This window comes from Alosa sapidissima, chromosome 7 (genome assembly GCF_018492685.1).
Source record: "Alosa sapidissima isolate fAloSap1 chromosome 7, fAloSap1.pri, whole genome shotgun sequence".
In the NCBI taxonomy this organism is placed as follows: Eukaryota; Metazoa; Chordata; class Actinopteri; order Clupeiformes; family Clupeidae; genus Alosa; species Alosa sapidissima.
The window spans coordinates 12,521,908-12,548,116 of record NC_055963.1 but is presented as its reverse complement, the minus strand read 5'-3'; the positions used below and the strand labels follow the sequence as shown (position 1 = coordinate 12,548,116).

The following is a 26,209-nucleotide window of genomic DNA, read 5'->3' as shown; positions in this document are numbered from 1 at the left end:
TGACCGCTCGGTCATCAGTACTCATTCTGCTTGACTTATCGGCTGCCTCTGACACGGTTAATCACTGCATCCTTCTCTCTATACTCGCTAACATGGGAATCTCCGGTTCTGCTCTCTCCTGGTTTGAATCCTACCTCACAGGACGCTCGTTTAACATTTCATGGCTTGGTCAGCTATCTGCACCTCACCATCTCACCACAGGGGTCCCCCAGGGCTCAGTGCTGGGCCCCCTTCTCTTTGCTATCTACACCACCTCCTTGGGACAGATTATCCGTTCGCATGGCTTCTCATACCACTGCTATGCAGACGACACACAGCTCTATCTGTCCTTTCCACCTGATGACCCCTTGGTTTCAGCACGGATCTCGGATTGCCTCTCAGACATAGCTACATGGATGAAGGCACACCACCTCCAGCTGAACCTCTCAAAGACTGAACTGCTGGTCCTCCCAACTAAACCTACCATACACCACGACATCAACATCAAATTTGACTCCCTGTCTGTCTCACCTACCAGGACTGCAAAAAATCTAGGAGTTGTTCTCGACAACCAACTAAACTTCTCAGATCATGTTGCCTCAGTCGCCCGGTCATGCCGTTTCGCACTCTACAACATACGGAAAATCAGGACTTACTTGACTCAAGATGCTACCCAACTTCTGGTTCAGGCAATAGTCATCTCACGACTCGACTACTGCAATGCCCTCCTGACAGGTCTCCCAGCCTGCGCAGTGAAACCACTTCAGATGATCCAGAACGCGGCGGCGCGCCTGGTCTACAACCAACCCAAAAGGGCACATGTTACCCCGCTGCTCATCCAGCTACACTGGCTACCTATGGCGGCCCGCATCAAATTCAAGGCTCTAACGCTTGCCTACAAAGTAGTCTCCGGTTCTGCTCCCACCTACTTGAATGCCCTCATACAGACATACGCTACCTCCAGACCGCTGCGCTCCTCAGACGAACGACGTCTAGCTCTACCACCGGTACGCTCAAGCCAATCCAAACCTTTCTCATCTGTTGTTCCTCGTTGGTGGAGAGGGCAGAGACATCCTTCTCCATTTTCAGAAAACTCCTGAAGACCCAGCTCTTTAGAGAACATCTCCTCTCATAGCAACACTTACAACAAGTCTTACTGATCCTAGCACTCACCAGCCGTCTCAAACTGACAAGTAACTGTTAAAAACAGCACTCACTGATGCACTTATTCTTACTGTACTCTAATGTTTTTAAATTGTCCTAAAATTGTTGAGAACTGCTCTAAAACTTAAACTGTTTACCATGTTGTTAGTCGCTTTGGCTAAAAAGCGTCAGCCAAATGTAATGTAATGTAATGTAAAGAATAGCCTAACTGACCGTGTAAATGCGTACGTTTAGGATAGCCTATGTCAAAAACACAATTAAATAATTTAGTGGACATTACGTATTGTATTGACTGCTTTGAATGATGCTTTCTTAAACTAGTCTACCTTGTCACAGATTGAGTGGGCCATAGACTCCTTGATATTCACAAATGTAATTTTCTATTTTAACGCGGGTTTTGCAGCTGTGGGCCAAGTTAAACCTTTGCGCTCCAGCATCGGAAGGGTGATGAATGTCGGAAGGCATGGGTAGCCTATCCTCTATCCCCCAGTAGCATACCCATCAAGTTGTCCTGTAATTGCACATATAACATTAAGTTACAGCCTACACATTAATAAGTCTGTAGTGGATCTGATAATATTCTAGTAAGGTGAAGGCCTGCCCTAACGCACCCTGTTGAAATGTGTCGCTCAAATTAGCCTCCCGGATAGGCTACATCATTCCTGGCATCGTGTAGGTCTACTGGGCCCTGCCATTTCGCCTCCACGTTTGTGATAAGATGTGAAGCATAAAGCGCTTTCAGATATAACCACCTATGAGGAGGTTTGTCAAACGGAGGTCCTACCCTTCGGATGATTCAGATATGAATCTGACCTGCGGACCTAATACTGACCTTATACGGACGTATGTGTGAACGACATACACGCACATTACAGAATCTCCGTGTGGTTGTCGAGTGAGGGGTGGGGGCTTGTAGAGTTCACAAGATGTGAGATATGACGCAGAATATATGCGGCCGCTGCCTGTCACAGCTGCTTTTTGTTTACAAAATGTAGCCTATACATTATGTAGGCTAAAGAAGAGAAATCTATTGTGCATAGGCTAATACTTGAAGTAGGCTACTCACGTAAGTGCGCACTTGAAATTGACCTAGCCTACAGTATTTGTATGTGTGCTTCAAATAAACACATTTATCTGTTTTCAACGTTATGTACGTTACGTTGTTGGCTAACAATTTATTAAATACTCCTGTTATTGTCGTCAACGACGTCGCTGTAGGCTACTGCCTTTTCAGCGCCTTCTGCTTATGATGATCCAGCCTTCTGAATTCGTTTGTCCTTGCCATGCAGTTGGAGGCTAACGTGTCTGTAACGTTCCCTTCAGGTGTTCTATCAAAATGTTGTATGCCCTCATGGACAGTAGCTCCGTGATGTCTGCATCTTTCCAGGTCGGAGATTTTCTGGACAGCACTATGCCACTCCATCATAACACTGGCATTTAAGTCAGATCTAATCACATGGACGCACGAAAGAAACGTCACCAACACGCCATCTCACTAGGTGTGAATTTTAACCGCATGTTCTACTCCTCGTTCAGACACAGCATACATTACATTACATAATGGACACATAATGGAGTTGTATAAACACCGGGTGAATTCGGACTTCCATATGACCGGTTATGTCGTTCAGATATACGGCCCCACAGTTTAACATCGGCAGAACCTCCGGTCTTACACGTATGTCTGAAAGCGCTTAGTATCACATATAAAAAGAGAAGTGGCCTATGACCTATCCATTCGACCATAAGGACATTCTGAAAAAGCCAAAGCCCTTTAATTGAAGCTCACCAGCTAAGACAGCCTATCGTCGGTGCACATTAAGTGATGCTGACCTGCCAGTTGGGTACTAATGATCCTCGTGGGTTTGTGTCCATGAAAACGAATGAACTGCTTTAGCGCAAGGCAAACTTTACGCACCGACCGACACTACAAAAACTCCCAGTCGGAGAGCGCGTGTGTAGCCTATTAAAAACTATTTTATCCAAAATGCCATCAGCATTCTTAACCAAACTATGTTGTTTGTCCATCTGTCTGGTGGGCCAAAGACAAATGTCCACTATGGTGTAGACTAGCTAGCACCATGTGTAATGTAGGGATGGAGAATGCTTTTCAAGCCTACAGCCTATATTTAGGATTCAGCTGAAAAACTCTATGTGACTCACTCTCTCATGTAATGTCGTGGTCTTATCGCCCTCTCACGGTGAATTGCACGGATGAATATTACATGATTTTGTGCTTCTTTGTCAATCGGACCTTCGTCAAATTGAAACGCCATTGTGTGACAAGTGTAAAAATAGCGGCCTGATTGAACATGCACTAAAATAACCGACCATAATTGAACATAACCTGAACAAAACCTACCCCCTACCAGGTTAAGTTCAGAGCCTATGTTACCATAGTTACTTACATAGCCTGATCATTTTTGAGCTTTCTGGAACTGAAATCCCAGGTTTACCGTTTACTCTGGGTTTACATACCCAGTTCAGTTCAGAGCCTATGTTACCATAGTTACTTACATAGCCTGATCATTTTTGAGCTTTCTGGAACTGTAATCCCAGGTTTACCGCTAACTCTGGGTTAACATACCCAGCTAAGCCAGTAAACCTGCTTTCTGGAATACCCCTCAGCACCCTGGTGTTTGGTGTTTACCTCAAAGTTGCTTAACTTTAGTGGAATTATTTGCATGGTGTGGTAAGCCTACTACTTTAAAGACCCGTGTGTCACTCTGTGATATCACCAGGATATGGACAAGCAAGGAGCCTGAAATCGAAACAATTTTGCTCATACAGGATGCTTACTACATTTTTTTTTTTTAAGTCCAGCAACTTGCAACCAAGAAATGGATTATGCTACAAAAAAACAGATGCATCTATATTGAATTATGACTCTTTTCAATCTTTGTTGTAAGTCTTTAAACAACACTGTGTTTACAGTATCCTCTCATGAGACATAGGCTATTGTAGCCTATTGCCTGAAATAATGTTATGATACATTGTAGTGTGTGTTGTTCCGAATGTTGGTAGTAGGGTAGCCTAATTAGTGACTTGCAAAAAGCATTGCGTAATCATATTTCGATCACAGAATCAGTTCCTGGTTAAAAACACAAAAAGGTCCCAACTCTTCTTACGGTAAATTGTGCGAGGAACGTAGGCCTACAGAAATTACAGAATGATGTTTGACGTTTAGTCTACCTAAATTGACTCAGTTATGCCGAAAGCGAAGAACGCCAGACGTATGCCTCTCTAGTTTTCAACTGCTGCCTACTGTGCCAAGCTGGCTGCGCACTTTCAGTTTCGTCGGAGAGGGAAGTGTTACTACAAATCATCAGTGGCTTCTGTAGCCTATTTTCAGTTGAGTGTTAGTATTCAAATCTTCTTCTGATCAAGAACATGAAAACTGGATTTTAGACGCGTTGGAGTAAAAGTGAACTGGTAAGTAGCCTATACGCAACTGTCCAGATGTTACAGCATCGTAAAAAAAAAAAAATTGAGTAGCCTACAACCGATCTACTTCAAAACAGGCGTAGGCTAGCTAGCCACCAAAACGAGAACAGATGAGTTCTTGTTGAAATAACTCTAAGTATGTTTTAGATCACAGTCCTACACTTCCATTTGGTCTGTGTTTCACACAATCGATGACTGTCAACCGTCATTTGAACAGTCTGATTAATGTGAAGCATTTAAGAACACAAATTAACTGTTATGGGCCTAGTTGCCTCAGGATGGTAACATGTTCCAAACATCAGGACATTACGCTTTATCTCACTTCTATCGCTAAAAACCAACGAGGAACATATCAGAAATGATCATATTTTAGAATAGAGTCTATCATTTTGTCATAAATGCTTTGAAATTATATCTGTTTTGGATGGCCGTTGTGTGGGCTTATGTTTTTTTGTACACAATACAGGAAATGTTTTTTTTTCTTTTCTCTTGTAATTTATCTGACACAAAGTATAATACCAATTTAACCCAGATGAAACTCGTACAGTTTTACATGGTCTTGTTTGATGTGGACTAGCTAGTCTATACGGATGGGTAGGATATTCGATCAGTACAGTTAAGTTGTTATCTACTTCAGTTCAGCCTACGTTACAGTAGGCTACATTAGAAGTTGCATACTCGTGTCTTCCGCAAGAAGCGAACGCATTGCAACACCTTCTATTCTAAAAAGACCAAGTTGCACCAAGCTAAGCTATGCTGATGTGAAAGTGGTGATAGGAAGGACTAGGCTAACGACTTGTATTAATCATCCTAAAGGCCTATTTTAAGATATCTTAGGATGTCTGAACTCTCGTTATAGGGCCAGTCAAAACGTTATCCTTAGTGAAAAAAATATTTGTAAGTTAAGCAGCGGTCCTCTAGTGAGTTTGAACATTTGCGTGGGCTGACAGTAGTCTAGTGAAATAAGGGAAACTTAGTAGCCTACTTCCAGTGCAACTCCAGGTAATGTAGTTACCTTTGTGAAATCGTAACCTATAGCTTAGTTATTTAACTTGTTTAAAAGGATTACGCGCAGTGCTACAGTAGCCTAGGCCTAGGCTATAACTCCAGTATTAAGGGCATTCGTCATCGGTGGAATCAGCGTTTGAAGCCCATGTCAAAATGTAATAAATTATGATATAGGCTGTGATATTCCCAAACTCCGGAATTTTTAATATTCCCTGTTAATTATCGTTTTGACTAATCAATTGGAGTTCTGCAGCCTGCAAGTTGGGAACTTTACAATAATATTGAGGTTGCTTAAGCTTTGGCGCGAGGCAAGTTACCTGTAGTTCAGCCTAGCCTAGCCTACTATGTTCATCAGCTATTGAGGGAAACATACTAAACATGTGTTATTGTCTTGTATCCATCTGTAGTCTAGAGTTGCTTACGCAGTGCCCATGTAATGTTGGATGGGTTGACGTGGTTTGCTTGCAAGGGCCAGGTCTGCCAGAGTAAACACAAGGCGAAAAGGTTGTCCTGTGCGATGAAGGTTTTCGCAGTTTATATTTAGGCGGTGCAGTGCGATGCGAAGCAAAGTGGGAAAGTACTATTGACTAGGCTATCTAAATGTGCATGATTCGATGCAGTCTTACATTACATAAGCTTATTTGAAATGTTTATTTTTATTTAAAAAAAATGCAAAATTATAAGTGCACAGTCAAAACATCTCCAAAAAAATAAAACATTAACCTTCTCACACTCACCCTGACTCACAGATCAAAAGTAGATATTAAAAGAAACCTGCTCAAATTAAAAGATGAGCCCCGTCAATGTGACCGTAGATGTACACAAATCATCACCTATAGTACCACCCCATTATACTTGTCCTTGCTTGGCCTAAGAGATTATTAGTCAGAAACCAGTAGATCAAGACTGGGGTGATGAAATTGCATTCTTGCACAGACATCAAGACATCAGACCTGACATCAAGACAAGTTTCCCTTTGATATCATAGTCAGGTTACTGTCAGTCTTTTATAAGTGCTTAGCAACCTTGAATTTCCCCTTGGGGATCAATAAAGTATCTATCTATCTATCTATCTATCTATATATCTATATATCTATAATTATTTTGGCTTACTGTCTGTATTATGTCACAGTTCGACGCCTGTCATTATTGTGACCTATGAGTGTGGAAACATGAGCCTGCCTCCGCCCTGTATGCCCTTACATCAGGAGAGGAAGCCAGTTTACTAAGATACCTTGTGATTCAGTACTTAAAGGTAAGGTTTCAACAATACATGAAATGTGCCGAGTTTATAGCTTCGACAAACCAAACAGTACTTCACGTGTCCATTCTGTGTTTGTCTCATGGGTTAATAAATGTTTGCATTGCTGTGTAGGTTAATGGTCAGTATACGAGTAAAAACAGACAATTGTCTTATTCTGAAGTAGTTTAATAGGCAGAATAGTAATATCCATGTAAACATAATCATTGGGACTTGTGGGGAATTTAATAGACATGTTCTAACATCTGAAAATACTTTTGGAACAAAGTCTGTTTTTTTTTTTAACTATGCTCAGAGTAATTCAAAACAGCAAGGTGGAACTACCAGCTCTGTTTATTTTGGCCGTGTTACAAAACAAAACAATTCATATAGTCATAGTGGTAACACTTTATTTTAGGTAACACATTTTAGTCATTAAAACATAAGTAATATGTTTATGTATTAGTGCTTAATAGGGTCTGTGTTATGTGTCATTACACATTTATTAGATCATTGTTAATCCATTTCTTATTCTTACTGAATAGGTGATTTATTTTGGGTAAATCCTTAATAAATAACTAGTTCAGGGGTTCCCAACCTTTTTTGGCAGGTGACCCTATTTTAATGTCACAAAACGTTGGTGACCCCAACATCTCTGTTGTAACACCCAGTCGATGGTGGTACTTTGATTTTCCCCAAATGTCGTTTGTTCGTTTGTTAGTTTGGCTATCATTTACATGTCAGGTTGTTTGCTACTTTGGTTGGAAAATTGATCAAACACGATTATGCCAATCAAACATCTCATGTCTATGTTTATTTTGACGTAGTCAGATTGTAATGAAGGGTCCGTTAGTTAGTTATTAGTTACTTAACTTGGATATCATGGGGTTTTTAATATTTTTATTTAATGTATGTATATTTTAATGTAATGTACTGGCCAAATGTAAGATACCCAGTATCTCAGGCGACCCCATTTGAATTTCAGGCGACCCCAAGGTTGGGAAACGATAAACTAATTGGTCTTGATCTAAGGTTATTGATACTGTGTATAGTATGGATTAAAGTAGAAACTTGATAGCCTTCTAATACATTGGCAAAAAATTACTATTCTGTCAAAATAAGTCACATATTCAGACAGTGTATTAGGTCTATTAACTCTCTATTTTGATCTATACTATACCAGTAGCCTTACAGTACAGCAAGGCCAACTAGATAGATAGATAGATACATACTTTATTGATCCCCAGGGGAAATTCAAGAACTAGTAGCTCATCAAGGATTTACCTATTGATTAAGAATAAATTGTTCAATAAAGACCTAATAAATGTGCAATGATGATTAATACAGACCTTGTTGAGCACAAATACATGCACATATAAGTTATGTATTAATGGTTGACGTGTGTTCCCTAAACTAAAGTGTTACCGTAATGGTTAAGATTGACAACACGTGTAAACATAAACTCTGGGGCCTATTGCACAAAACTAGGATAAGGGATTAAGCCGGGATATCTTGGTTATCCTGGCTCAATTTATCCGTGATCCAGTTGCACAAAAGCAGAATAGGAGGCAGCAGGATATGTTATGGTATAAGTTACCATGGCGATTTATTCTGTGGAGCTAGCCAGGGGCCTGTACTACGAAGGGAGCTTAACCTACCCAGATGTAACCCAGGGTTACTTTGTTAAACCGGGGTTGACAAAACCTGGTTATCTTAAGTGGTGTTAATCGGTACTACGACGCTGATTATGAAGTTGATTTGTTGAGCCGGGGTTAACCTAATTGGAGTTTGTGCGCGTTCACATAAAAGGGGCGGGTTGCAGCGCAAGTCACCACTTTCAATGATGACGCGATCACCTTATTTTACGGATGAGGAATGCACAATTATTATGCCAAGTTATGAGGAAATAAAACCCACTCTACGACAAAAATCAAATACGTCGGCAGTGAACAAAGCAAGACAAGGCTGTTGGCAACGTATTGCAGATCGGGTAGCCTAAATGTTTTATTTCCACATGTTCTTCAAATATGTGTTACGTAGGATTAACCTTATACATTTCCGCCCCTATTTTGGAGTTTTTCCTCGAAATTGCACACCGCCTACTTAAAATGGCCCTGTTGCCACATACTTTGACTTACAATCAAGTGCCTGACCTCTTTGGAAAGCTAAGGCCTTGTAGAATTTTTTGGTACCAATAGATTGACTGTGTGATGAACTATCAGAGAGTGGCAAAGGGTAGAATGATAGTTTTTTTTATAGGCGGTTATGCACATCTCTAGAAATGACCACATTCTGCCCTCTTGGTCACTTATTTTCTCTTGAAAACACCACTGAGGCCCACTACCAGGTCTTGTGAATCTGTATGTCAAAGTAGATCCTTATAGGATGAAGTATGACTGTGTGGGACCCATATTTGTGTGGGCATACACATGCGTTTTGCTACGTGTCCATTTGGAGACTCCAAAAGGACCTTTGGTTACCCAAAACTAAAACTCTTCCTATACAAGAACCCCTTTATGGAGAACCATGATCTTGGTGTCAAATGAAAGGTTACAGTCTGTGTCTCATGATGGAGTGATCCCTGGAGAGCTTTGCAGTGGCTGTGCCATACATTTAGAGATGCATTATCTGACCTGGAACTCTTACTTTTGCTCCAACACCTTTGAGATTTCCATGAAAAAATGACAAACAAGGTAATGCAGCAAACATTTGTATTATAAAATGAAACAAAGGTAAAAATAGTAAATATTATTATCTCCCCCTTCCTCTGCCTCTTCCTCTGCCTCTCCCCCTGCTTCTTGCAGCACCATTTCCTCTTTGTGTCCCACTGGTCTCAGCCACCGGCTCCTCTTCCTCAGACACAGGATCCTCAGCTCTTGATGTTTTGCTTGGCGGGACCCAGTCTTCATTGCTGTCACTGAAACAATTGTACAGATGGAAGTTAGACTCAGACCCACTAAAGTATATGAAAACCCTTCCCAACAACTTATACAAATTATATAAATGTGTGTACTCAGGTCACACCTCCCCTGCACTCTTTTTTACACAAACACACACACACTGCATTCTCACCTAACTCCCCTCCCCCAGATACCAGAACTATTCACACCTCCCCCTGCACTCTCTTTTACACACACACACACACACTGCATTCTCACCTAACACCTAAAAACTATGCAATAAACATTACAAAAGCAAACGAAACTGTATCTGTAACTGTATATGGATATAAGTAGTATACTCACAGCTCGAAATCAGGGTCCTTCCCAGCTAAAAAGTTGTGCTCCTCCTCGGAGTCGCATTCGGAGAAACTACTTTCGGCTCCTCCAGATCATCGATGTCCTCCGGTTCAACATGTTTCGTTTTTGCTTGTCTTTTTGGCATGTTTTTACAAACAAAAACCTTCAAAAACTGCCTCTTGCTTGTTCAGTAAAACACTTCCAAAACACTGCTTCGGTGACTATGTTTACGCATCTGTTTTACGCATTGAATTTAGCCGACAAGGAAGTAGAATGTGACGATGTGTCACATGTCTAAAGAAAGCTCTCCTCATTGGCTACACAGACATCTAGGTCCCATCTCATTGGCTCAATCAGACGCAGCGCTATGGCCATTCAAAGACTGGTTGTCAGATTCATCGCTTACGTGACTCATTGGCTTTGATGGCATCTATCTCGACTCTCATTGGTCCTACAGACATGTAATTGGTATCGATGGAATCAGAAGAGCCTCGTGAACACGCAGAGTACCGTGAATCCAGCGACAATAATGGAAGTAGAACCGAAATATATGGATTTCCGCGAAAAATAAGTTTTTACTAAGCTTCTTTTCGTATGCATCTGTTTTGTTTGTACTGGCGTGTACAACTACTCAATATATTGGCAATAAAACAATGTAGATATTTTACATCTATGGATTCTTACGAAAATTTCAAGACCAAGCATGCTGGGCTAACTTATTGGTACGGCCATACAGACAAGTGACAAAGTATGAACGCAGCAACTTTGGGGGGTGGTGGAGGGGGGTATTCTGATATGTTATATATCGGGATAAACTTATATTTTACACACGAAATATATGTTAATTCATGGAAAGCTTTACATATATCGATTCTTGAGATTCTCAGCTTTAAAATGGTATATAGCATGACTATGGTAGTTCATGATAAGGTGCAAAAAAATGCATGGGGGTTGTTGGGGGGAGGTGGGGGGCACTGTATTTGTCCCGAATTCGGGTCACTATTAATGTACTGGGTTTTAATAGCTTGCGGAATGTCTGAAATGAGTTGAAATAATTAAATTCCCTATTTTGAGTTCATAGAAATGCCTACAGATGCAGCACAATTTAGAAGTGGGCATATATATTACAGTAATAGGATAATTGAATGTTTAAGTAGCCCCCATTGACTGATTTAGTGTATGCCTAATCCTGTGAACATTTCAGATGCAACACCATTGCCAAACGCACATGGCAGCAGGTGGAAATGAAACACAAACACATTATTCAGAATAGTAGGTTTATATAGTTATAGCTTGCATTAATATTTCTTAATTATGAAAACATGTAGGCCTAGTATGCTTATAGCCTTCACTTGGCCTCTGTTTTACAGCTAACAAGAAAAAGGTGTATTTGAACACTACTGTAAGGAGTGTTTTACAGTAGCAGAGGAGTTGGCCATCGCAAATAATAGTGGAAGGCCGATTGTGGAAGAGGTTGAGGAAGGCATTCGGTCGAATTCTGGTGCTGTGGAAATGTGTAGCCTTTATGTGCAGAGTAATATGACATTCAATTCAACAAGTTTGTTAAAATTGTGATTTTAATTTATTAGGCCTAGGCTATGTCCGATTTATTTTAGGCTATTCTTGCTCAGATGTTCAGCATACTGTAGGCTAGGCTAGGCCTATGTCCGATTTATTTTCGGACATACAGTATTCTTGCTCAGATGTTCAGCATCACCGATTAAATGGAAAACATGAATGTCCACGTAAGGGCATTGCTATGATGGGTGACAATTCTCTATGAAGATATATATATATGGCGGTCTCTAAAACCCCTCGAAGAGAGCACTTCACGATTTGCGCTCCGATGTCGTATGGATCATCCAGGTACGCCGACATAGTCTCGAATTGTTAGTGGAGGGGTGGTACTTCTAAAGGGTGTGTTAACGGAAACCTCGGGTTAACCAAGAACATAAATTTCGTAGTACGGGTTAATCGGGAATTTACGCCACACGTGATCAAGTTACTCTCGAAGTTACCCAGATAAGCCAGTAACCCCGCTTCGTAGTACAGGCCCCAGATTGGAAACACCTCACCTCACACATCAACTCCTCAGAATTCCTCAGAACATTCTCAGAGTGTCGTTTAAGGTGTGCTAGAGAATAAGAGGGTGTGTCAGACCATTTGACTTGACACAGCATAAAGAAGTAGGATGACAGTCACGGATACTGTCATGCATGGGTATATAGGCAGTACTTATCAGGCAGTATTATTATGACCGCCGCGCAGCGAAGCTATAGGTTTAGTCAGATTTATTTTTTTTTTTTCTTTTTCGCATGCCCAAATTTCCGTCAATGATTCCCGGGACACTGAAAGACCGGGGTACACGAAACTTGGTGGGCATGTAACCCCACATGGATAGCATGGAACCATCGTTTTTCGTTTTGATCTGTAGCCCCCCCCCGCTGGACTGGACCCCCCGAAAGGAGGGTAGGGCAAACACAGTTTTCTATGAATATCTCGAAAACTGTAGGGTTTAGGAGGACCATTTTTTTTTTGTATGTTGATCTCAAGGGGCCATGTCAACCCATTCCATAACCACTCATTTCATGTATAGCGCCACCTAGTTAAACACAAAAAAGTAAAAATGAGGTGTTGTAATTGAAGGTATCTGTGACCTAACATAGTCAAAACTGCACGAAATTGGAATTGTAGGATCATTATGACACCCTCTGTATGCACGCCAAGTTTTGTGGAATTCCGTTCATGGGGGGCCACACAATAAATTAATTTATGTTACTATACACCAACTGGCCTGTAGGTGGCCGGAGACAGTTTTCTGTGAATATCTCGATAACCGTAGGGCCTAGGAGGTCCACCTTTTTTATGTATGTTGGTCTTAAGGGGGCATGTCAACCCATCCCATTACCACTTATTTAATGTATAGCGCCACCTAGTTAAAAATTAAAAAGCAAAAAATTAGGTGTTTTCATCACAATATCTCTGGCTGACAAGGTCAAAACTGCACGAAATTAAAAGTGTAGGATCATTATGACACCCTCCGAATGCATGCCAAGTTTTGTGTACTTTCGTTCATGGGGGGCCTTACAATAAAATAATTTATGTGTACATTTAGTGACGTACACCAACAAGGATTCCCGGGACACTGAAAGACCGGGGTACACAAAACTTGGTGGGCATGTACCCCCACATGGATAGCATGGAACCGTCATTCTTCGTTTTGATCTGTAGCCCCCCCGCTGGACTGGACCCCCCGAAAGGAGGGTAGGGCAGACACAGTTCTCTGTGAATATCTTGAGAACTGTAGGGCCTAGGATGACCAATTTTTTCCGTATGTTTGCCTCCAGGGGTCATGTTAACCCATTCCATGTGCACACATGTGCATAAACAGATACACACGCACACACATACATTTACAGTAATCATACGTATGACACATACTCACACAGTAGACATATGTACGCATGCATGCACATGCACAAACACACATACGCAGGCAAACACACAAGCACGCACATACACACACACACACACACCCACACCCACACACATAAACATAAATTTGTACACGCACACATGCACACAATTCAAGAATTTTTCCCGTCATCTACTCCCTGAATTTTTGGTCATTGATACCCGGGACACCGAACCACCGGGGTACATGAAATTTGGTGGGTATGTAGCCCCACTAGACTTTTACGGAAAAATTTCATTTCGTCCCCGGGGTTCAGTAGGATTAAAAGAAAGCCAAAATAAATATTCATCATCATCATCATGGCTGCATTTTCAGTATTGGCGAGAAGTAGTCGTTTGTCCACTAGATGGCGCATCGTTGCAGTGAGACGTAATTTTGTTGGACGTTAAAAGTGGGTTGGAAAAAACAATGGACGCTTCATACAAGGACTGTAATTTACCGCAGCGAACATCTAATAAGGATAGGACGATGTTCACATGAAGTGTAATTCCCATTTCTTCTTGAAGCCGAAATAAATCTCAGGATGTTTATCGGACATGCTTGGTTTTTACTGCAGGTACGTTAATCTTGTAATATCAATAAGGACCTAGGTAATGTTACCGTTAGCGTTGGTTGAGTGATGGAGGCATTTGATTTATTGCATTTGTAGAAAACTATAAATGCGGTTATACCAAGCAAATGTATAGCAGCACTGTTTGTATCTTTCGACTGTCATTAATTGCACGTGCTACAAAATCATTCTGTGCAATGGAAGATTTACCAACGTTACACCGGTCTGATACAGTTTTGCCTATACATGCGTGAGACTGAGACGCCTGTTTATTATGACCGCCGCGCAGCGAAGCGGCGGTCATATAGGTTTAGTCAGATTTTTTTTTTTTTTTCTTTTTCGCATGCCCAAATTTCCGTCAATGATTCCCGGGACACTGAAAGACCGGGGTACACGAAACTTGGTGGACATGTAACCCCACATGGATAGCATGGAACCATCGTTTTTCGTTTTGATCTGTAGCCCCCCCGCTGAATTGGACCCCCCGAAAGGAGGGTAGGGCAGACACAGTTTTCTGTGAATATCTCGAAAACCGTAGGGTTTAGGAGGACCATTTTTTTTTTGTATGTTGATCTCAAGGGGCCATGTCAACCCATTCCATAACCACTCATTTCATGTATAGCGCCACCTAGTTAAACACAAAAAAGTAAAAGTGAGGTGGTGTAATTGAAGGTATCTGTGACCTAACATAGTCAAAACTGCGCGAAATTGGAAGTGTAGGATCATTATGACACCCTCTGTATGCACGCCAAGTTTTGTGGAATTCCGTTCATGGGGGGCCACACAATAAATTAATTTATGTTACTATACACCAACTGGCCTGTAGGTGGCCGGAGACAGTTTTCTGTGAATATCTCGATAACCGTAGGGCCTAGGAGGTCCACCTTTTTTATGTATGTTGGTCTTAAGGGGGCATGTCAACCCATCCCATTACCACTTATTTCATGTATAGCGCCACCTAGTTAAAAATTAAAAAGCAAAAAATTAGGTGTTTTCATCACAATATCTCTGGCTGACAAGGTCAAAACTGCACGAAATTAAAAGTGTAGGATCATTATGACACCCTCTGAATGCATGCCAAGTTTTGTGTACTTTCGTTCATGGGGGGCCTTACAATAAAATAATTTATGTGTACATTTAGTGACGTACACCAACAAGGATTCCCGGGACACTGAAAGACCGGGGTACACAAAACTTGGTGGGCATGTACCCCCACATGGATAGCATGGAACCGTCATTTTTCGTTTTCATCTGCAGCCCCCCCGCTGGACTGGACCCCCCGAAAGGAGGGTAGGGCAGACACAGTTCTCTGTGAATCTTTTATGGTATGTTGGTCTCAAGGGCCCACATCAACCTGGCTCATAATCACTCATTTGTGATTTGCCCCCCCGGTAAAAAATGAAAATCAGAAGGATTAAAAGTAAGCCAAAATAAATATTCATCATCATCATCATGGCTGCATTTTCAGTATTGGCGAGTAGTAGTCGTTTGTCCACTAGATGGCGCATCGTTGCAGTGAGACGTAATTTTGTTGGAAGTTAAAAGTGGGTTGGAAAAAACAATGGACGCTTCATACAAGGACTGTAATTTACCGCAGCGAACATCTAATAAGGATAGGACGATGTTCACATGAAGTGTAATTCCCATTTCTTCTTGAAGCCGAAATAAATCTGAGGATGTTTATCGGACATGCTTGGTTTTTACTGCAGGTACGTTAATCTTGTAATATCAATAAGGACCTAGGTAATGTTACCGTTAGCGTTGGTTGAGTGATGGAGGCATTTGATTTATTGCATTTGTAGAAAACTATAAATGCGGTTATACCAAGCAAATGTATAGCAGCACTGTTTGTATCTTTCGACTGTCATTTATTGCACGTGCTACAAAATCATTCTGTGCAATGGAAGATTTACCAACGTTACACCGGTCTGATACAGTTTTGCCTATACATGCGTGAGACTGAGACGCCTGTTTATTTTGTTTTAAGTGCGTGCAGGGTGTGAGAGGGGAATCGATGTGCTTTGATTACAGCTTGGTAGTTGTAGTCTGTGAAATTAAAAAGCACGTGTGTGTGAAGTATCCAAACAATGACACCTTCATTTCATTATGGCTGCTTTAGCAAAACACCTTAAGCTACTGTGTAGTGGGTCCCATTTAGAAGTGGCTACTTCATTCGCGCTTTCCTTGACTCATGGAGCTGCGTGAATGTTATTACAACTTTTCGCCACGATATGACAGTTTAAGTCCGCTTGATACTGTAAGGCGTAAGCCATTGGTTTCCAAAGGAGATTTTATTTGTGTCGCCAGCATAGCCTATTGACAATTTATGTTGTAAATAGGCCTACCTTATAATCCTACCTGTAGCTTAGAGAAGCTAACAGCTTTCTATTAGGATCTAGTTTGTTAGTTACCGTTTTGTCATAACTCCCTGATGCATTTTTGCATTTAGAATAGCCAGAGCGTGTATATCTCAATCGGAAAATTAAACAATATCGGGTGCCTATGGACTAGGCTGGGTGAACCCAGCCTGATCTGCCCGCTATTTATTTTTTGATTTCTTAAAAGATTGAGCTTGGTCTGATGAAAGCCAGACTAGCCATGGACCTCAGTTAAACAATGCAAGGGAACATGAATCAGCCTATATTTGCACTAACAATAACGGACAAAAGCTCTTCAACTTTGGCCCGTTAAAATGTGTATGAACAGTCTAGCGACGCATTTCATCAAGGCCCATTTGGACATGTCAGTTATTTGCACCACTGGTTAGATGTAAAACAGCATTTCGTTTCAGACTAGGCTACTGTTACTTAATTTGTGCATTAACAATAACGTTTCAGACTACTGTTACTTAATTTGTGCATTGACAATAAAGTATTACATGAACTAAAGATGACTAAAATCTTATGTAGAAGAAGAAACATTCACAAAAAATCCATCCATCCAAAAATGACCTTTGTTTTTGATAGCTGTTGAAAACGGCATGGAACTGACAGAGATGTTTTTGTTTAAAAATACATAAAAAATAAATAAATAAATAAATAAATAACATTATGCTGATACCTTTTGCTTTTCCCAAATACAATGTAGCCTACAGGTGTAAGTGACCTTTCATCAATCCAGTTGCAATGGATGAACTGTGATGAACTGCCCTACTTGTGATTGTTTAGAGATTTTAAAGGTTTTATAACAATTCTACATCTTCTTTGGCTATTCTACAATCTATTCACCTTTTCAGCACCAGTAGGCTACTTTCTGTGCAGCCGCACACACACACTCAGGCATGCCAAACAAGCATACACAAAAGTTTCAAGAGTGGGGGATGGAGTAAAATATGGAGACAAATTGAAGTGTGATTTATTTTCGCGAACAGATGTACAGGACTGAGCGGCGGTCATATTTTGTACCGCTATGCGGTACATCTAGTTTAACAGGGGTTGATTATGACTTTTCTGGCTTTTGCTGTAATTATAACTCTCCTAGTTATGAATCTTGTGCATATGAAACTGTGTCTCACCAGCTTATATATTCCCTTGTTCCATTGTTTAAAGAGGCCCTAATTTAGTTTGTTTGCTCACTGCTGGTTTCAGCGTGGTGACCATGGCTCAGTGGGACCAGATGAAGTTGGTGGTGCAGCGGCTGCCTAACCAGGCTCTGAATGAACTCTATCCCACCTCATTCCCCATGGATGTTAGACACTACTTGGCCAACTGGATTGAGGATCAACCATGGTATGGCTTATAGTTAAAGGAGAATTTAACTATAAATAGATCATGAGATGTCAAGGTCACCGAGTACTGTCGGTACGAAATGAAACGAAAAAAATAGCTCCTACCTAGCTTAAGTTGCTGCAGCCAACAGCTAGATTAGCCAGGTAGCTACAGTGCTACACTCTGCAGGCATCTTTAACATAACCTTGAGAACCGGAGATGTATGTGAAAAATTGCCAGAGGTTTCCTTTAATTGATTTGTATGATAATTACAACTTGAAAGATATTGTGGAGAAATCAACAGCTTGAGGTTTTACCATGCATTGGATGAATATTTCATATTCATTGGGTGAATATGAAATATTCACCCAATTCTCTAACTGAGATATTCGACGTTACGCCTGCGATCCTATATTCAGCTTCTCTGTGTGTGTGTGTGTGTGTGTGTGTGTGTATGTGTGTGTATGTGTCTCCTCAGGGAGGAGTTTGACATTGAAAATATGGAACAAGAGCCCCAAGCACAGAGGCTTCGGGAGCAGATTGTGCTGCTACTCAAGGAACAGGCCCACCAGCATCAAAATGTGCTTGAGAGAATGAGACTGCAGGATTTCAGCAGGAAAATGGTACTGGGCTGTTTATGTCATTTATGTCCGCCACTTACGTATGAACTGTGCGTTGTGTAAAGGATTAATGTCAGTAGTACTTAATGCGTACGGATGAGAGACTATTGCTTGTCCACAACGACCTGAAGAAGAGTCGATGTGATGCTGAGTTCACCTGTGCTTGGTCACTGTCTGTAGAGCGTTGTCCAGCCAATGATGCTAGTTCAGACGGTGAGGGATATGCTGCGGAAGGAGAGGAACTTCCTTGGCCCGACGGTAAGCACATGTTCAGCCTCTCCTGAGTACTCCCAGCGTAGTGTTGGGATGTCATAATGGCCACTATGGCCACTGTGCTGTATTCAGATTAGGTGAGCTGCTTGTTTTGGTCTCATCCCACTAGGGGCCAGCGAGGGCTCACTACCACCTTGGCCAATGTCCGCCGGGGCAAGCCGTCCACCAGCCTGGGCTCTCGCCGAGCCCTAGAACCGTGAATGGCAATCCCATAACCAAGAGCAACCAAGACATGGACAACCTGGTCCTCAAAGTGCTGGAGATACGCAACTACCGCCAAACCATGCACCAGCTGCAGGAGGAGATGAACTGGGAGAAACAGGATGGGGAATCCATGTCAAGTGTGTCTTCTCTAGGACATAGTTATGAACTTTTGCCTGTTCCTCCTCGATAGAGAATATGGGCCTTTTTACTCTTTAAAATGCATATTAATGTTGAGGACCTTCACAATTGGAAGCTGTCTATAGGAATTTGGTCTGTTGAATCCGGTCCACAAAATGTGTCACATCTATTGTCTTGACCAGTCTTTGCATGGATAAAATAGGTGATACAAATAGGTATAACAATGATTTGTATCTTATTGTTGCTTTACCTTAGGGTGCATTCACACTGGACCGTTTACTCCAGACCCGAGTTCGTTTGAACCGATTGTTCTGTGATTTTTGCTAACGTAAACGCAATGTGAACCAGGGTCCGCTAAAAAACCGAGGTCTGGGGTACGGTTTATTAGAACTCCGGTCCAGTGCAGTTTGAATGCTATCTGTTCCAAAATCAAGAAATAAACTGCCGTTTTTGTGACTTTGCCAAGCAAAGAAGCTAATGTTGGATATGGATGTATGTATGACAAACAGACCCAGGTCCGCAAACGAAAATGTAATGTGAACAGAGACCAGCTGGGTCAGGGTTAGGGGGGAGTAATCACACATGGGTACGGTCCAGTTAAACAGATGCAGTGTGAATGTGCCCTCATATAGGCATTTCCTTGAATATGCTAATCTTTCCTGTAAAGGCTGAGTAATTCCATATTCCTCAGGGACCCTACTACAATATCCCACTTGCATGTGGAATGCACCCAAGCATAAACATAAACCTGAAAGTTTATGCTAGGATGTATTCACAGCATTTGTCTGTTAGGTCATGAAAGTTCAAGAGTGCAGCACGCACAGCCAAGTAGTTGAGTACTGGGTGCTGGACAGGAAGGCACAAGCAAGTAGAAGAACGTTGAGTCCGCACACCAGAATCTGCTCCTTAGCGTTTTTTTAGTAAAAAAAAGTCAGGATTGTGTGGTTGAGTAATGAGTAAAAGTCATTTTTTCATATTTCCATGCAATTGTGAGACAGCACATTGTCTCAGCTGAAGTTTTCCACACTGTTGTTGGGTCATTGGAGTTGTCCTAACATGCCATTCTGTTTTTCTATTTTCAGGCCCCATGCACTCCAGTGAGCTTGATACATCACAGTTAGAAAAGCAAAAACGCATCCAACAGCTGGAATACAAATATCAGGAGTTTGGCAAGGTAGACCCATCCATTTGTACCAGGGGTGGCCAAACTACGGCCCATGGGCCAGATCTGTCCCATCATGCACTTTAATCCAGCCCACCGAGCATTAAATGATCAGCTACTCGCTATTTTCTTCCTGCGATAGACGATGTTGTGGTTAGCTTTACTGCAAACTGCTTTTCACTCTTCTGTTTTAGAGAATGTTTACAATGTCAATGTCAAAACAGCATGTTACATAGAAATGATACTCTTTGTAATCTCCATTGCAGCGGATCTAACTTGAACGCTACTCCATTTAATTGGGAACGCGTTTGAGTGCGCACAAGAGGGAGAGAGAGAGCGGCATGATTCAGTTGGCTTGTCATTGTTAATAATTGATATCTCCTTTTTATAAGAAAGCTTCTTTTTTTTATATCTCCTTTTTATAAGAAACCATTGGTGTTTAAAAGGAAATCATGAAGGCAACAGTAGTTCCCACTACTGACCATTTATTAACTGTGAGACAGGCTTGTGCAAAATTCAGAATTTAATTGAGAATGACTCCTAAATTCCAATTAAATTCTTGAATTTGAATTGAGGTCCAAAATAGGATGTAGAATTACAATTCGAATTTGAAGAAATTCATAAATTTCATTGAATTCATAATTTAAGGGTAGTGCTTAACAATGAAGCTTCACAGTATATGTCAGATATGATTGCATCAAACACACAACTAAATTAAGTTTATAAGTAAATTTATAATTTATATAAATTATAAATCTGTGTACTTTTGCGTTCATTCATTACTCTAATTGGGTAGGGAAATGAAAAATGAAAAACAAGTGGTATGTGACTTTTTGAAGTTATATAGTGCAATCCAGGGATTACAAAGACAATGTTGACTTAATGAATGGATAATGTGAAATGCAAAATGCAATAAATTTCCCCTTGGGGATGAATAAAGTATCTTATCTAAAGAAAAATAAATGTCATTCTAACCAGGTTATTTGGACAGTAGGCTAGGTTAGGTCTGAACTAGATAGACCTGGAAGTACAAACCAGGCCGGTTTTCGCTAATTCTTTGATGGGGGGATGGGGTGGGGGTAATATCGGGGCCATCTGAATGATATGGCATCTCTTCAGGCATAAAGGCTATAACCTACTGACATAGGCCTAATCTGTGACCTGTTGCCAAAGCATGCGATGCATGCAGACATTTCACAGTGCCTCACAGACATCTGCGCAGGATGTGGATGCGCTGTGATGAGTGTAGTGTAGATTTTGCGATGTTCACCAACTCAAGCGAGGATTAGGCTAGGCTGTTGCATGATGCGCAGTTGGAACTTGACGTTTCGTCAACAAACAGAGCCAACCCCGAGCGCATCGTGTTTAAATTTCTGTAGACTGGTCCAACCCGGTGAAAATATATGACCGCGACCAAAGGAACCGTTGTTGCAGAAAATCTAGTTCAGATCTTTTAGGTAGCCTACTGTCCAAATAACACTGTTAGAATGACATTTATTTCTCTTTATTGCATATTGCATTTTACATTATCCATACATTAAGTCAACATTGTGTTTGTAATCTCTGGAATATGTCAAAATACGACATCATTTTCATTTAGCAAGTTACTATAGAACTTCAAAAAGTCACATACCACTTGTTTTTTCACTTTCCATTTAACTACTGCAATAGAATAATGAATGAACACAAAAGTACACGGACCCTTTCAATTTTCATGAATTTAATTCCACTTCCTGTCATTACAATTCAAATTCAACTTCCTGTGGGACAGAGCCAATTCAATTCAAATTCCAATTCATGATTCCAATTCTAAAATTCGGAATTTTGCACAAGCCTGCTGTGAGAGGGCACAGCACAAGTGAGTGGAACTGGCAAAAGATCATTGAGAACTAAACATGTTCTTAAATGCTCTTAAAGTGAAAGTGCACCATTTAGAAATTAGTTAAACAGCATCAAATTAGCAGTATTTCTTAAGAAATTAATATTCTATAACAAAATTGCTTTGTCATTATTATCATTTAAATGATACAAAATGTCTAAACCCAATGTGGCCCTTGAGCCAAAAAGTTTGTCCACCCCTGATCTGTACTGTTTTTATAGATTTGTTGATTACTTTTAACCATTGGTGTTTCATTTTCTGCATGGTTTTTGTGGAACCACCTCCCATGTTTGTGTTTGTGTGTGTGCTCAAATGAACTTCAGTGTTCATTGTCAGTTCTAACTCTGTAAAACAGAAGCAAACATAGACCTTAAATTAATGTTATATAGAATCTTGAGCCAGAATTGTGAATTGTACTACTTATAGAAATCTTATGGTAATCTCATATTGACAGAAACGCGTTCAGCTGCTGCATGAGACCATCGGCATTCTCCAAGAGTGCCAGAAGCGCCTCATCCAGAGAATCAAGGACTGGAGGTGGGAGCAGCACCAGGCCACCATTGGCGGTCCTTTTGATGAGAACCTGGGGCCTCTGCAGACCTGGTGAGAGCCAACGCTCCTGTATGGGCTTTTCAGTCAGCTCTTCTCCTGCAGTGATTAGTGCAGCCTTGTTTGGGCTAAGGTGGTGTACTTGAGGTTATTGAGGCCAGTCTGTTTTTAAATCAGCTTTTGCCAGAGTTCAGGTAGATAACACATACACTACCTTCTGATATAGCCCAGATACACACATTTAAGTGAAACTGTGTGACATTTATTGCTTTCTTAGTCAATCAGAGGTGTTTTGTTTTCAGATGTATATTCTGATTCATTTGAAGATGACACCAGTTTGGAATGTTAGCAAATGTTTTGCACAAGCAACATCTACCCTGACTTCTAATTTCTGAGTTGTGCGGTTGCTGAACCCTATCTGCCATGCCTCCTTTGTAGGTGTGAACAGGTGCTAGGTGTGAACGTGCAGCTCAGACAGGAAGTCATTTTGGTGGGACAGGATCATGGCAGTTCAGATCCGTTCTCAGATATGCAGGATCGGCTTGGGAATCTGCTCAAGACCCTCATCCAGAGGTGAGACCCCCCCCATACACACTCACACACATCGACATCCCTGTTCAGATTTCAGACATTTACACCGTACCATGATACCATGACATCTGTAGGAATACACCGCTGTCTTTTCAACTCAGGTTCAAAGCAGCATTGTGACATGTGGATCTGGTTTTAGGCTACTTGTGAACATAGAATGAATGTTCTTTAAAACACTCTAAATTGATAAAGGCCATTGGCTAATGTGGAATAGATTGTATTGAATGTTCCTTATTCATTATATAATCTTTGTGATAATCTTTGAGTGTTACTGAGTAAGGAGAAAGAGGTTGCTGTGTTTGGATCTGAAAGGCTCACTGTGCTCCACTCTCTTCCTACTTCAGCTCCATGTTGGTGGAAAAGCAGCCTCCGCAGGTCATAAAAACACAGTCCAAATTTTGTACCACCGTGCGCTATCTGCTTGGAGAGAAGGTGGCCACGGGCAAGCCCATCCTCCTCAGGGCTCAGATCGTCACAGAGATGCAGGCGCGGAACTTGGGACAGCCCGGGGGCATAGCCATGTGAGCGTTGCACTATTTCATCTCTCTCTCTCTCTCTCTCTATCTCTCTCTCTCTCTCTCTCTCTCTCTCTCTATCTCTCTTTCAAGTCTCAGGTAGCTGTAATTGTAAGTGGTATTTTCATGACACCAATCCAAAGTTTCCTGTGTGAAGTCTGCAAACCTCAAAATAACCACTTTTTTTGTAAACTGCAGATTTGATCCTGTAAAAAGGATCAATTCAGTTCAACAGTTCCACAACAAATTGCGTTTCATAAGTCATGAAGATGTAATATGCTGCAAATGAAGTCTTGTACTTGACAGCTGACAAAATTATGTGATGTAAAGCTAAATGTATTTTGACCTGCATCCTCCATACTGAAAAGTGCATTACTCTTTCACATTGACAACTTCCTTTTTGAAACACTCAGTAATAATAATATGTTATGTAGGAATCATCTGAAAGCACGTGGTACTTTGCATGACATTGTGTATCTGTAATTGTGATTATTGGAAGGTGATAAAGCAATGAATCAGTTCTTAAGAAAGCGTTTGGTTGGCATGGGTAAGTGCCGCGCTATCTGAGCTGTCTGTGCCAAACTCTGTGTGAGCAGCTTCAAATTCCACTGTGACGCTGACACTATGGTGTTTCCCTTCTGTTTGGCAGTGAGAACGTTGGGGAGCTCATCAACAGCACGGCGATATTAGAGCATATCCCATCCAGCAAAAGCATGTGTGCCAACTTTCGAAATATGGTGGGTGTGGTAGCAGTGTGTGTGTGTGTGTGGAGGAGGGGCAGGTGGAAGTGAGAGTTCTGCTGAGGGCTCCTTAGTCATGGTCTTCATTGGAAAGTGCTCCATTACAACACCTACCATGGAGCACAAGGAAGATTTTTTTAAAGCTGCCGTTTCCTGCTTTAACAGGTTTGACAGGTTTATCACATGCACTGCAGGGATTTTATTTTATTTTTTGGAATTTATGTAGTCAGATTATGTGGACAGATAATGTTGAAAGTCCAACTGCTATTGGCATATGATAAGAGCCACAGAAGTGTGCTAAACAGCATCCCAGGATCTCAGGGACAGATGTACTAACGCTTTTGCGCCCACTTCAGGCGTATTTGTTTCGCAATGTGCGTGTAAAATCATTGCGAGGTATGTACAAACAGGCCGCAATGATGTAAAAGCGCAAACTACCTGTCGCGGGAGCTGAAAGTGGCAGATTGCGTTTGTCATGTCATGCATATGCATTCATGGGAGGATCCAGGGGAAAGTGGGAGTTTAGCGTAAAAAGATGGGAGGGGAAGAGTAAAGAGCGCCTAATTATGTATTCCGCGGTATGTACAAAGACTGCTCCTGAAAGCACACATCTATTCTGCGCCTAAACACTTCCGCCTTGTAAAAGCAGGTGTTAATCCAAATTGCAGTTCAATGCATCAATAAGAGAACCTTTCAAAGACAACAGAATCGCTATTTCGAGCACCAGTTTTTGTGGTGAAAGTATTTGTACTACCAAAAGCAACCTTAACTTTCGTTGGCCTTTCGAATGTCTTACTTTCACTTTCACGTCATTTACTTAAACTTTCCTACTTGCTAGATTTGACCAATCTTCCATAGCCTACGTGACAAGTAGTTTGAGTAGAACTACTGATCTTTATTATCTCCCTGCTTGTTTACATCTTATCATGTATGGTATTATTTCATGATCGCTAAACGTTTGATTCTTTTTAATGTTGTCATCAGTTAACTTCATTCAACGGTGCTTGTATGTAGGCTCTGCCATTCAGTTGTGGACGTTCATAAATTGTGTTTATGGGCGGAGAAAGGCAGAGAAAGGCGCAGTTTACACTAAGGATTGAACGATTGATAAATACGATGGAAACTTGGGTCTGACAGCGTTCGCAATCTGCGGTGTGTCCATGATGCTGATAACGCTACGTTCGCAAATGTACGTACATCTGGCCCTCAGTGTCACATTTCCGTAGCATTTACTGCTTTGCCACAGCGTATACAATTGCAATAGTGCCTAGTTTCTATTCTAAGATGCTTGTTTGTAAAATACTATGGCCATCACATCATCTATAGTCCTATTGAATTTATATATTTTTTTTTTTTACTGTTATTTTATTTTATGTATTATACTTGCCCAGGGACTACAGGTGCAAATTAGCAATTACTGCTACAACCTGGCCCAAGACATATTTTCCTAGCTGGATCCCAGGATAAATGTTATTTTGTGCATTGTCCCTGCTTCAAATAAATAGATTTCCATTCCATTCCATAGTTTCACCTGCTTCTTCCTTACAGACCTACTACACAATATGTTGTCTGGAGCAAATATTCACACTTATTAACTTGTTTAGTGAGGAGCCCTGCAGTTGCTCAGCGTTTTGTTGTGATAATGTGTTTTTATTGTTGTTGTTGTTTATACTGGGCTTATACTTTATACTCATACTACGATTTGGGCTGAAGTCAATGATCTTCTCTGTTG

At 41.1% G+C, this 26,209-nt stretch overlaps 1 protein-coding gene across 3 annotated transcripts in view; it reads left to right on the top strand.

The window, feature by feature from the left end:
• The first annotated feature begins 4,252 nt into the window (after window positions 1-4,252).
• Window positions 4,253-26,209, top strand: part of stat6 (signal transducer and activator of transcription 6, interleukin-4 induced) — a 35,409-nt gene continuing 13,452 nt past the window's right edge. For 2 of the 3 annotated variants that reach the window (XM_042099579.1, XM_042099577.1), the window contains exons 1-11: window positions 4,253-4,575; window positions 6,728-6,850; window positions 17,677-17,827; window positions 18,285-18,429; window positions 18,607-18,684; window positions 18,809-19,040; window positions 20,124-20,215; window positions 22,537-22,685; window positions 23,070-23,204; window positions 23,567-23,743; window positions 24,387-24,474. In XM_042099579.1, coding sequence (XP_041955513.1) covers window positions 17,697-17,827; window positions 18,285-18,429; window positions 18,607-18,684; window positions 18,809-19,040; window positions 20,124-20,215; window positions 22,537-22,685; window positions 23,070-23,204; window positions 23,567-23,743; window positions 24,387-24,474 — 1,227 coding nt within the window. In that variant the 5' untranslated portion in view covers window positions 4,253-4,575; window positions 6,728-6,850; window positions 17,677-17,696. The remainder of the gene's footprint in view (window positions 4,576-6,727; window positions 6,851-17,676; window positions 17,828-18,284; window positions 18,430-18,606; window positions 18,685-18,808; window positions 19,041-20,123; window positions 20,216-22,536; window positions 22,686-23,069; window positions 23,205-23,566; window positions 23,744-24,386; window positions 24,475-26,209) is intronic. The other variant, XM_042099578.1, reaches the window with a different exon arrangement.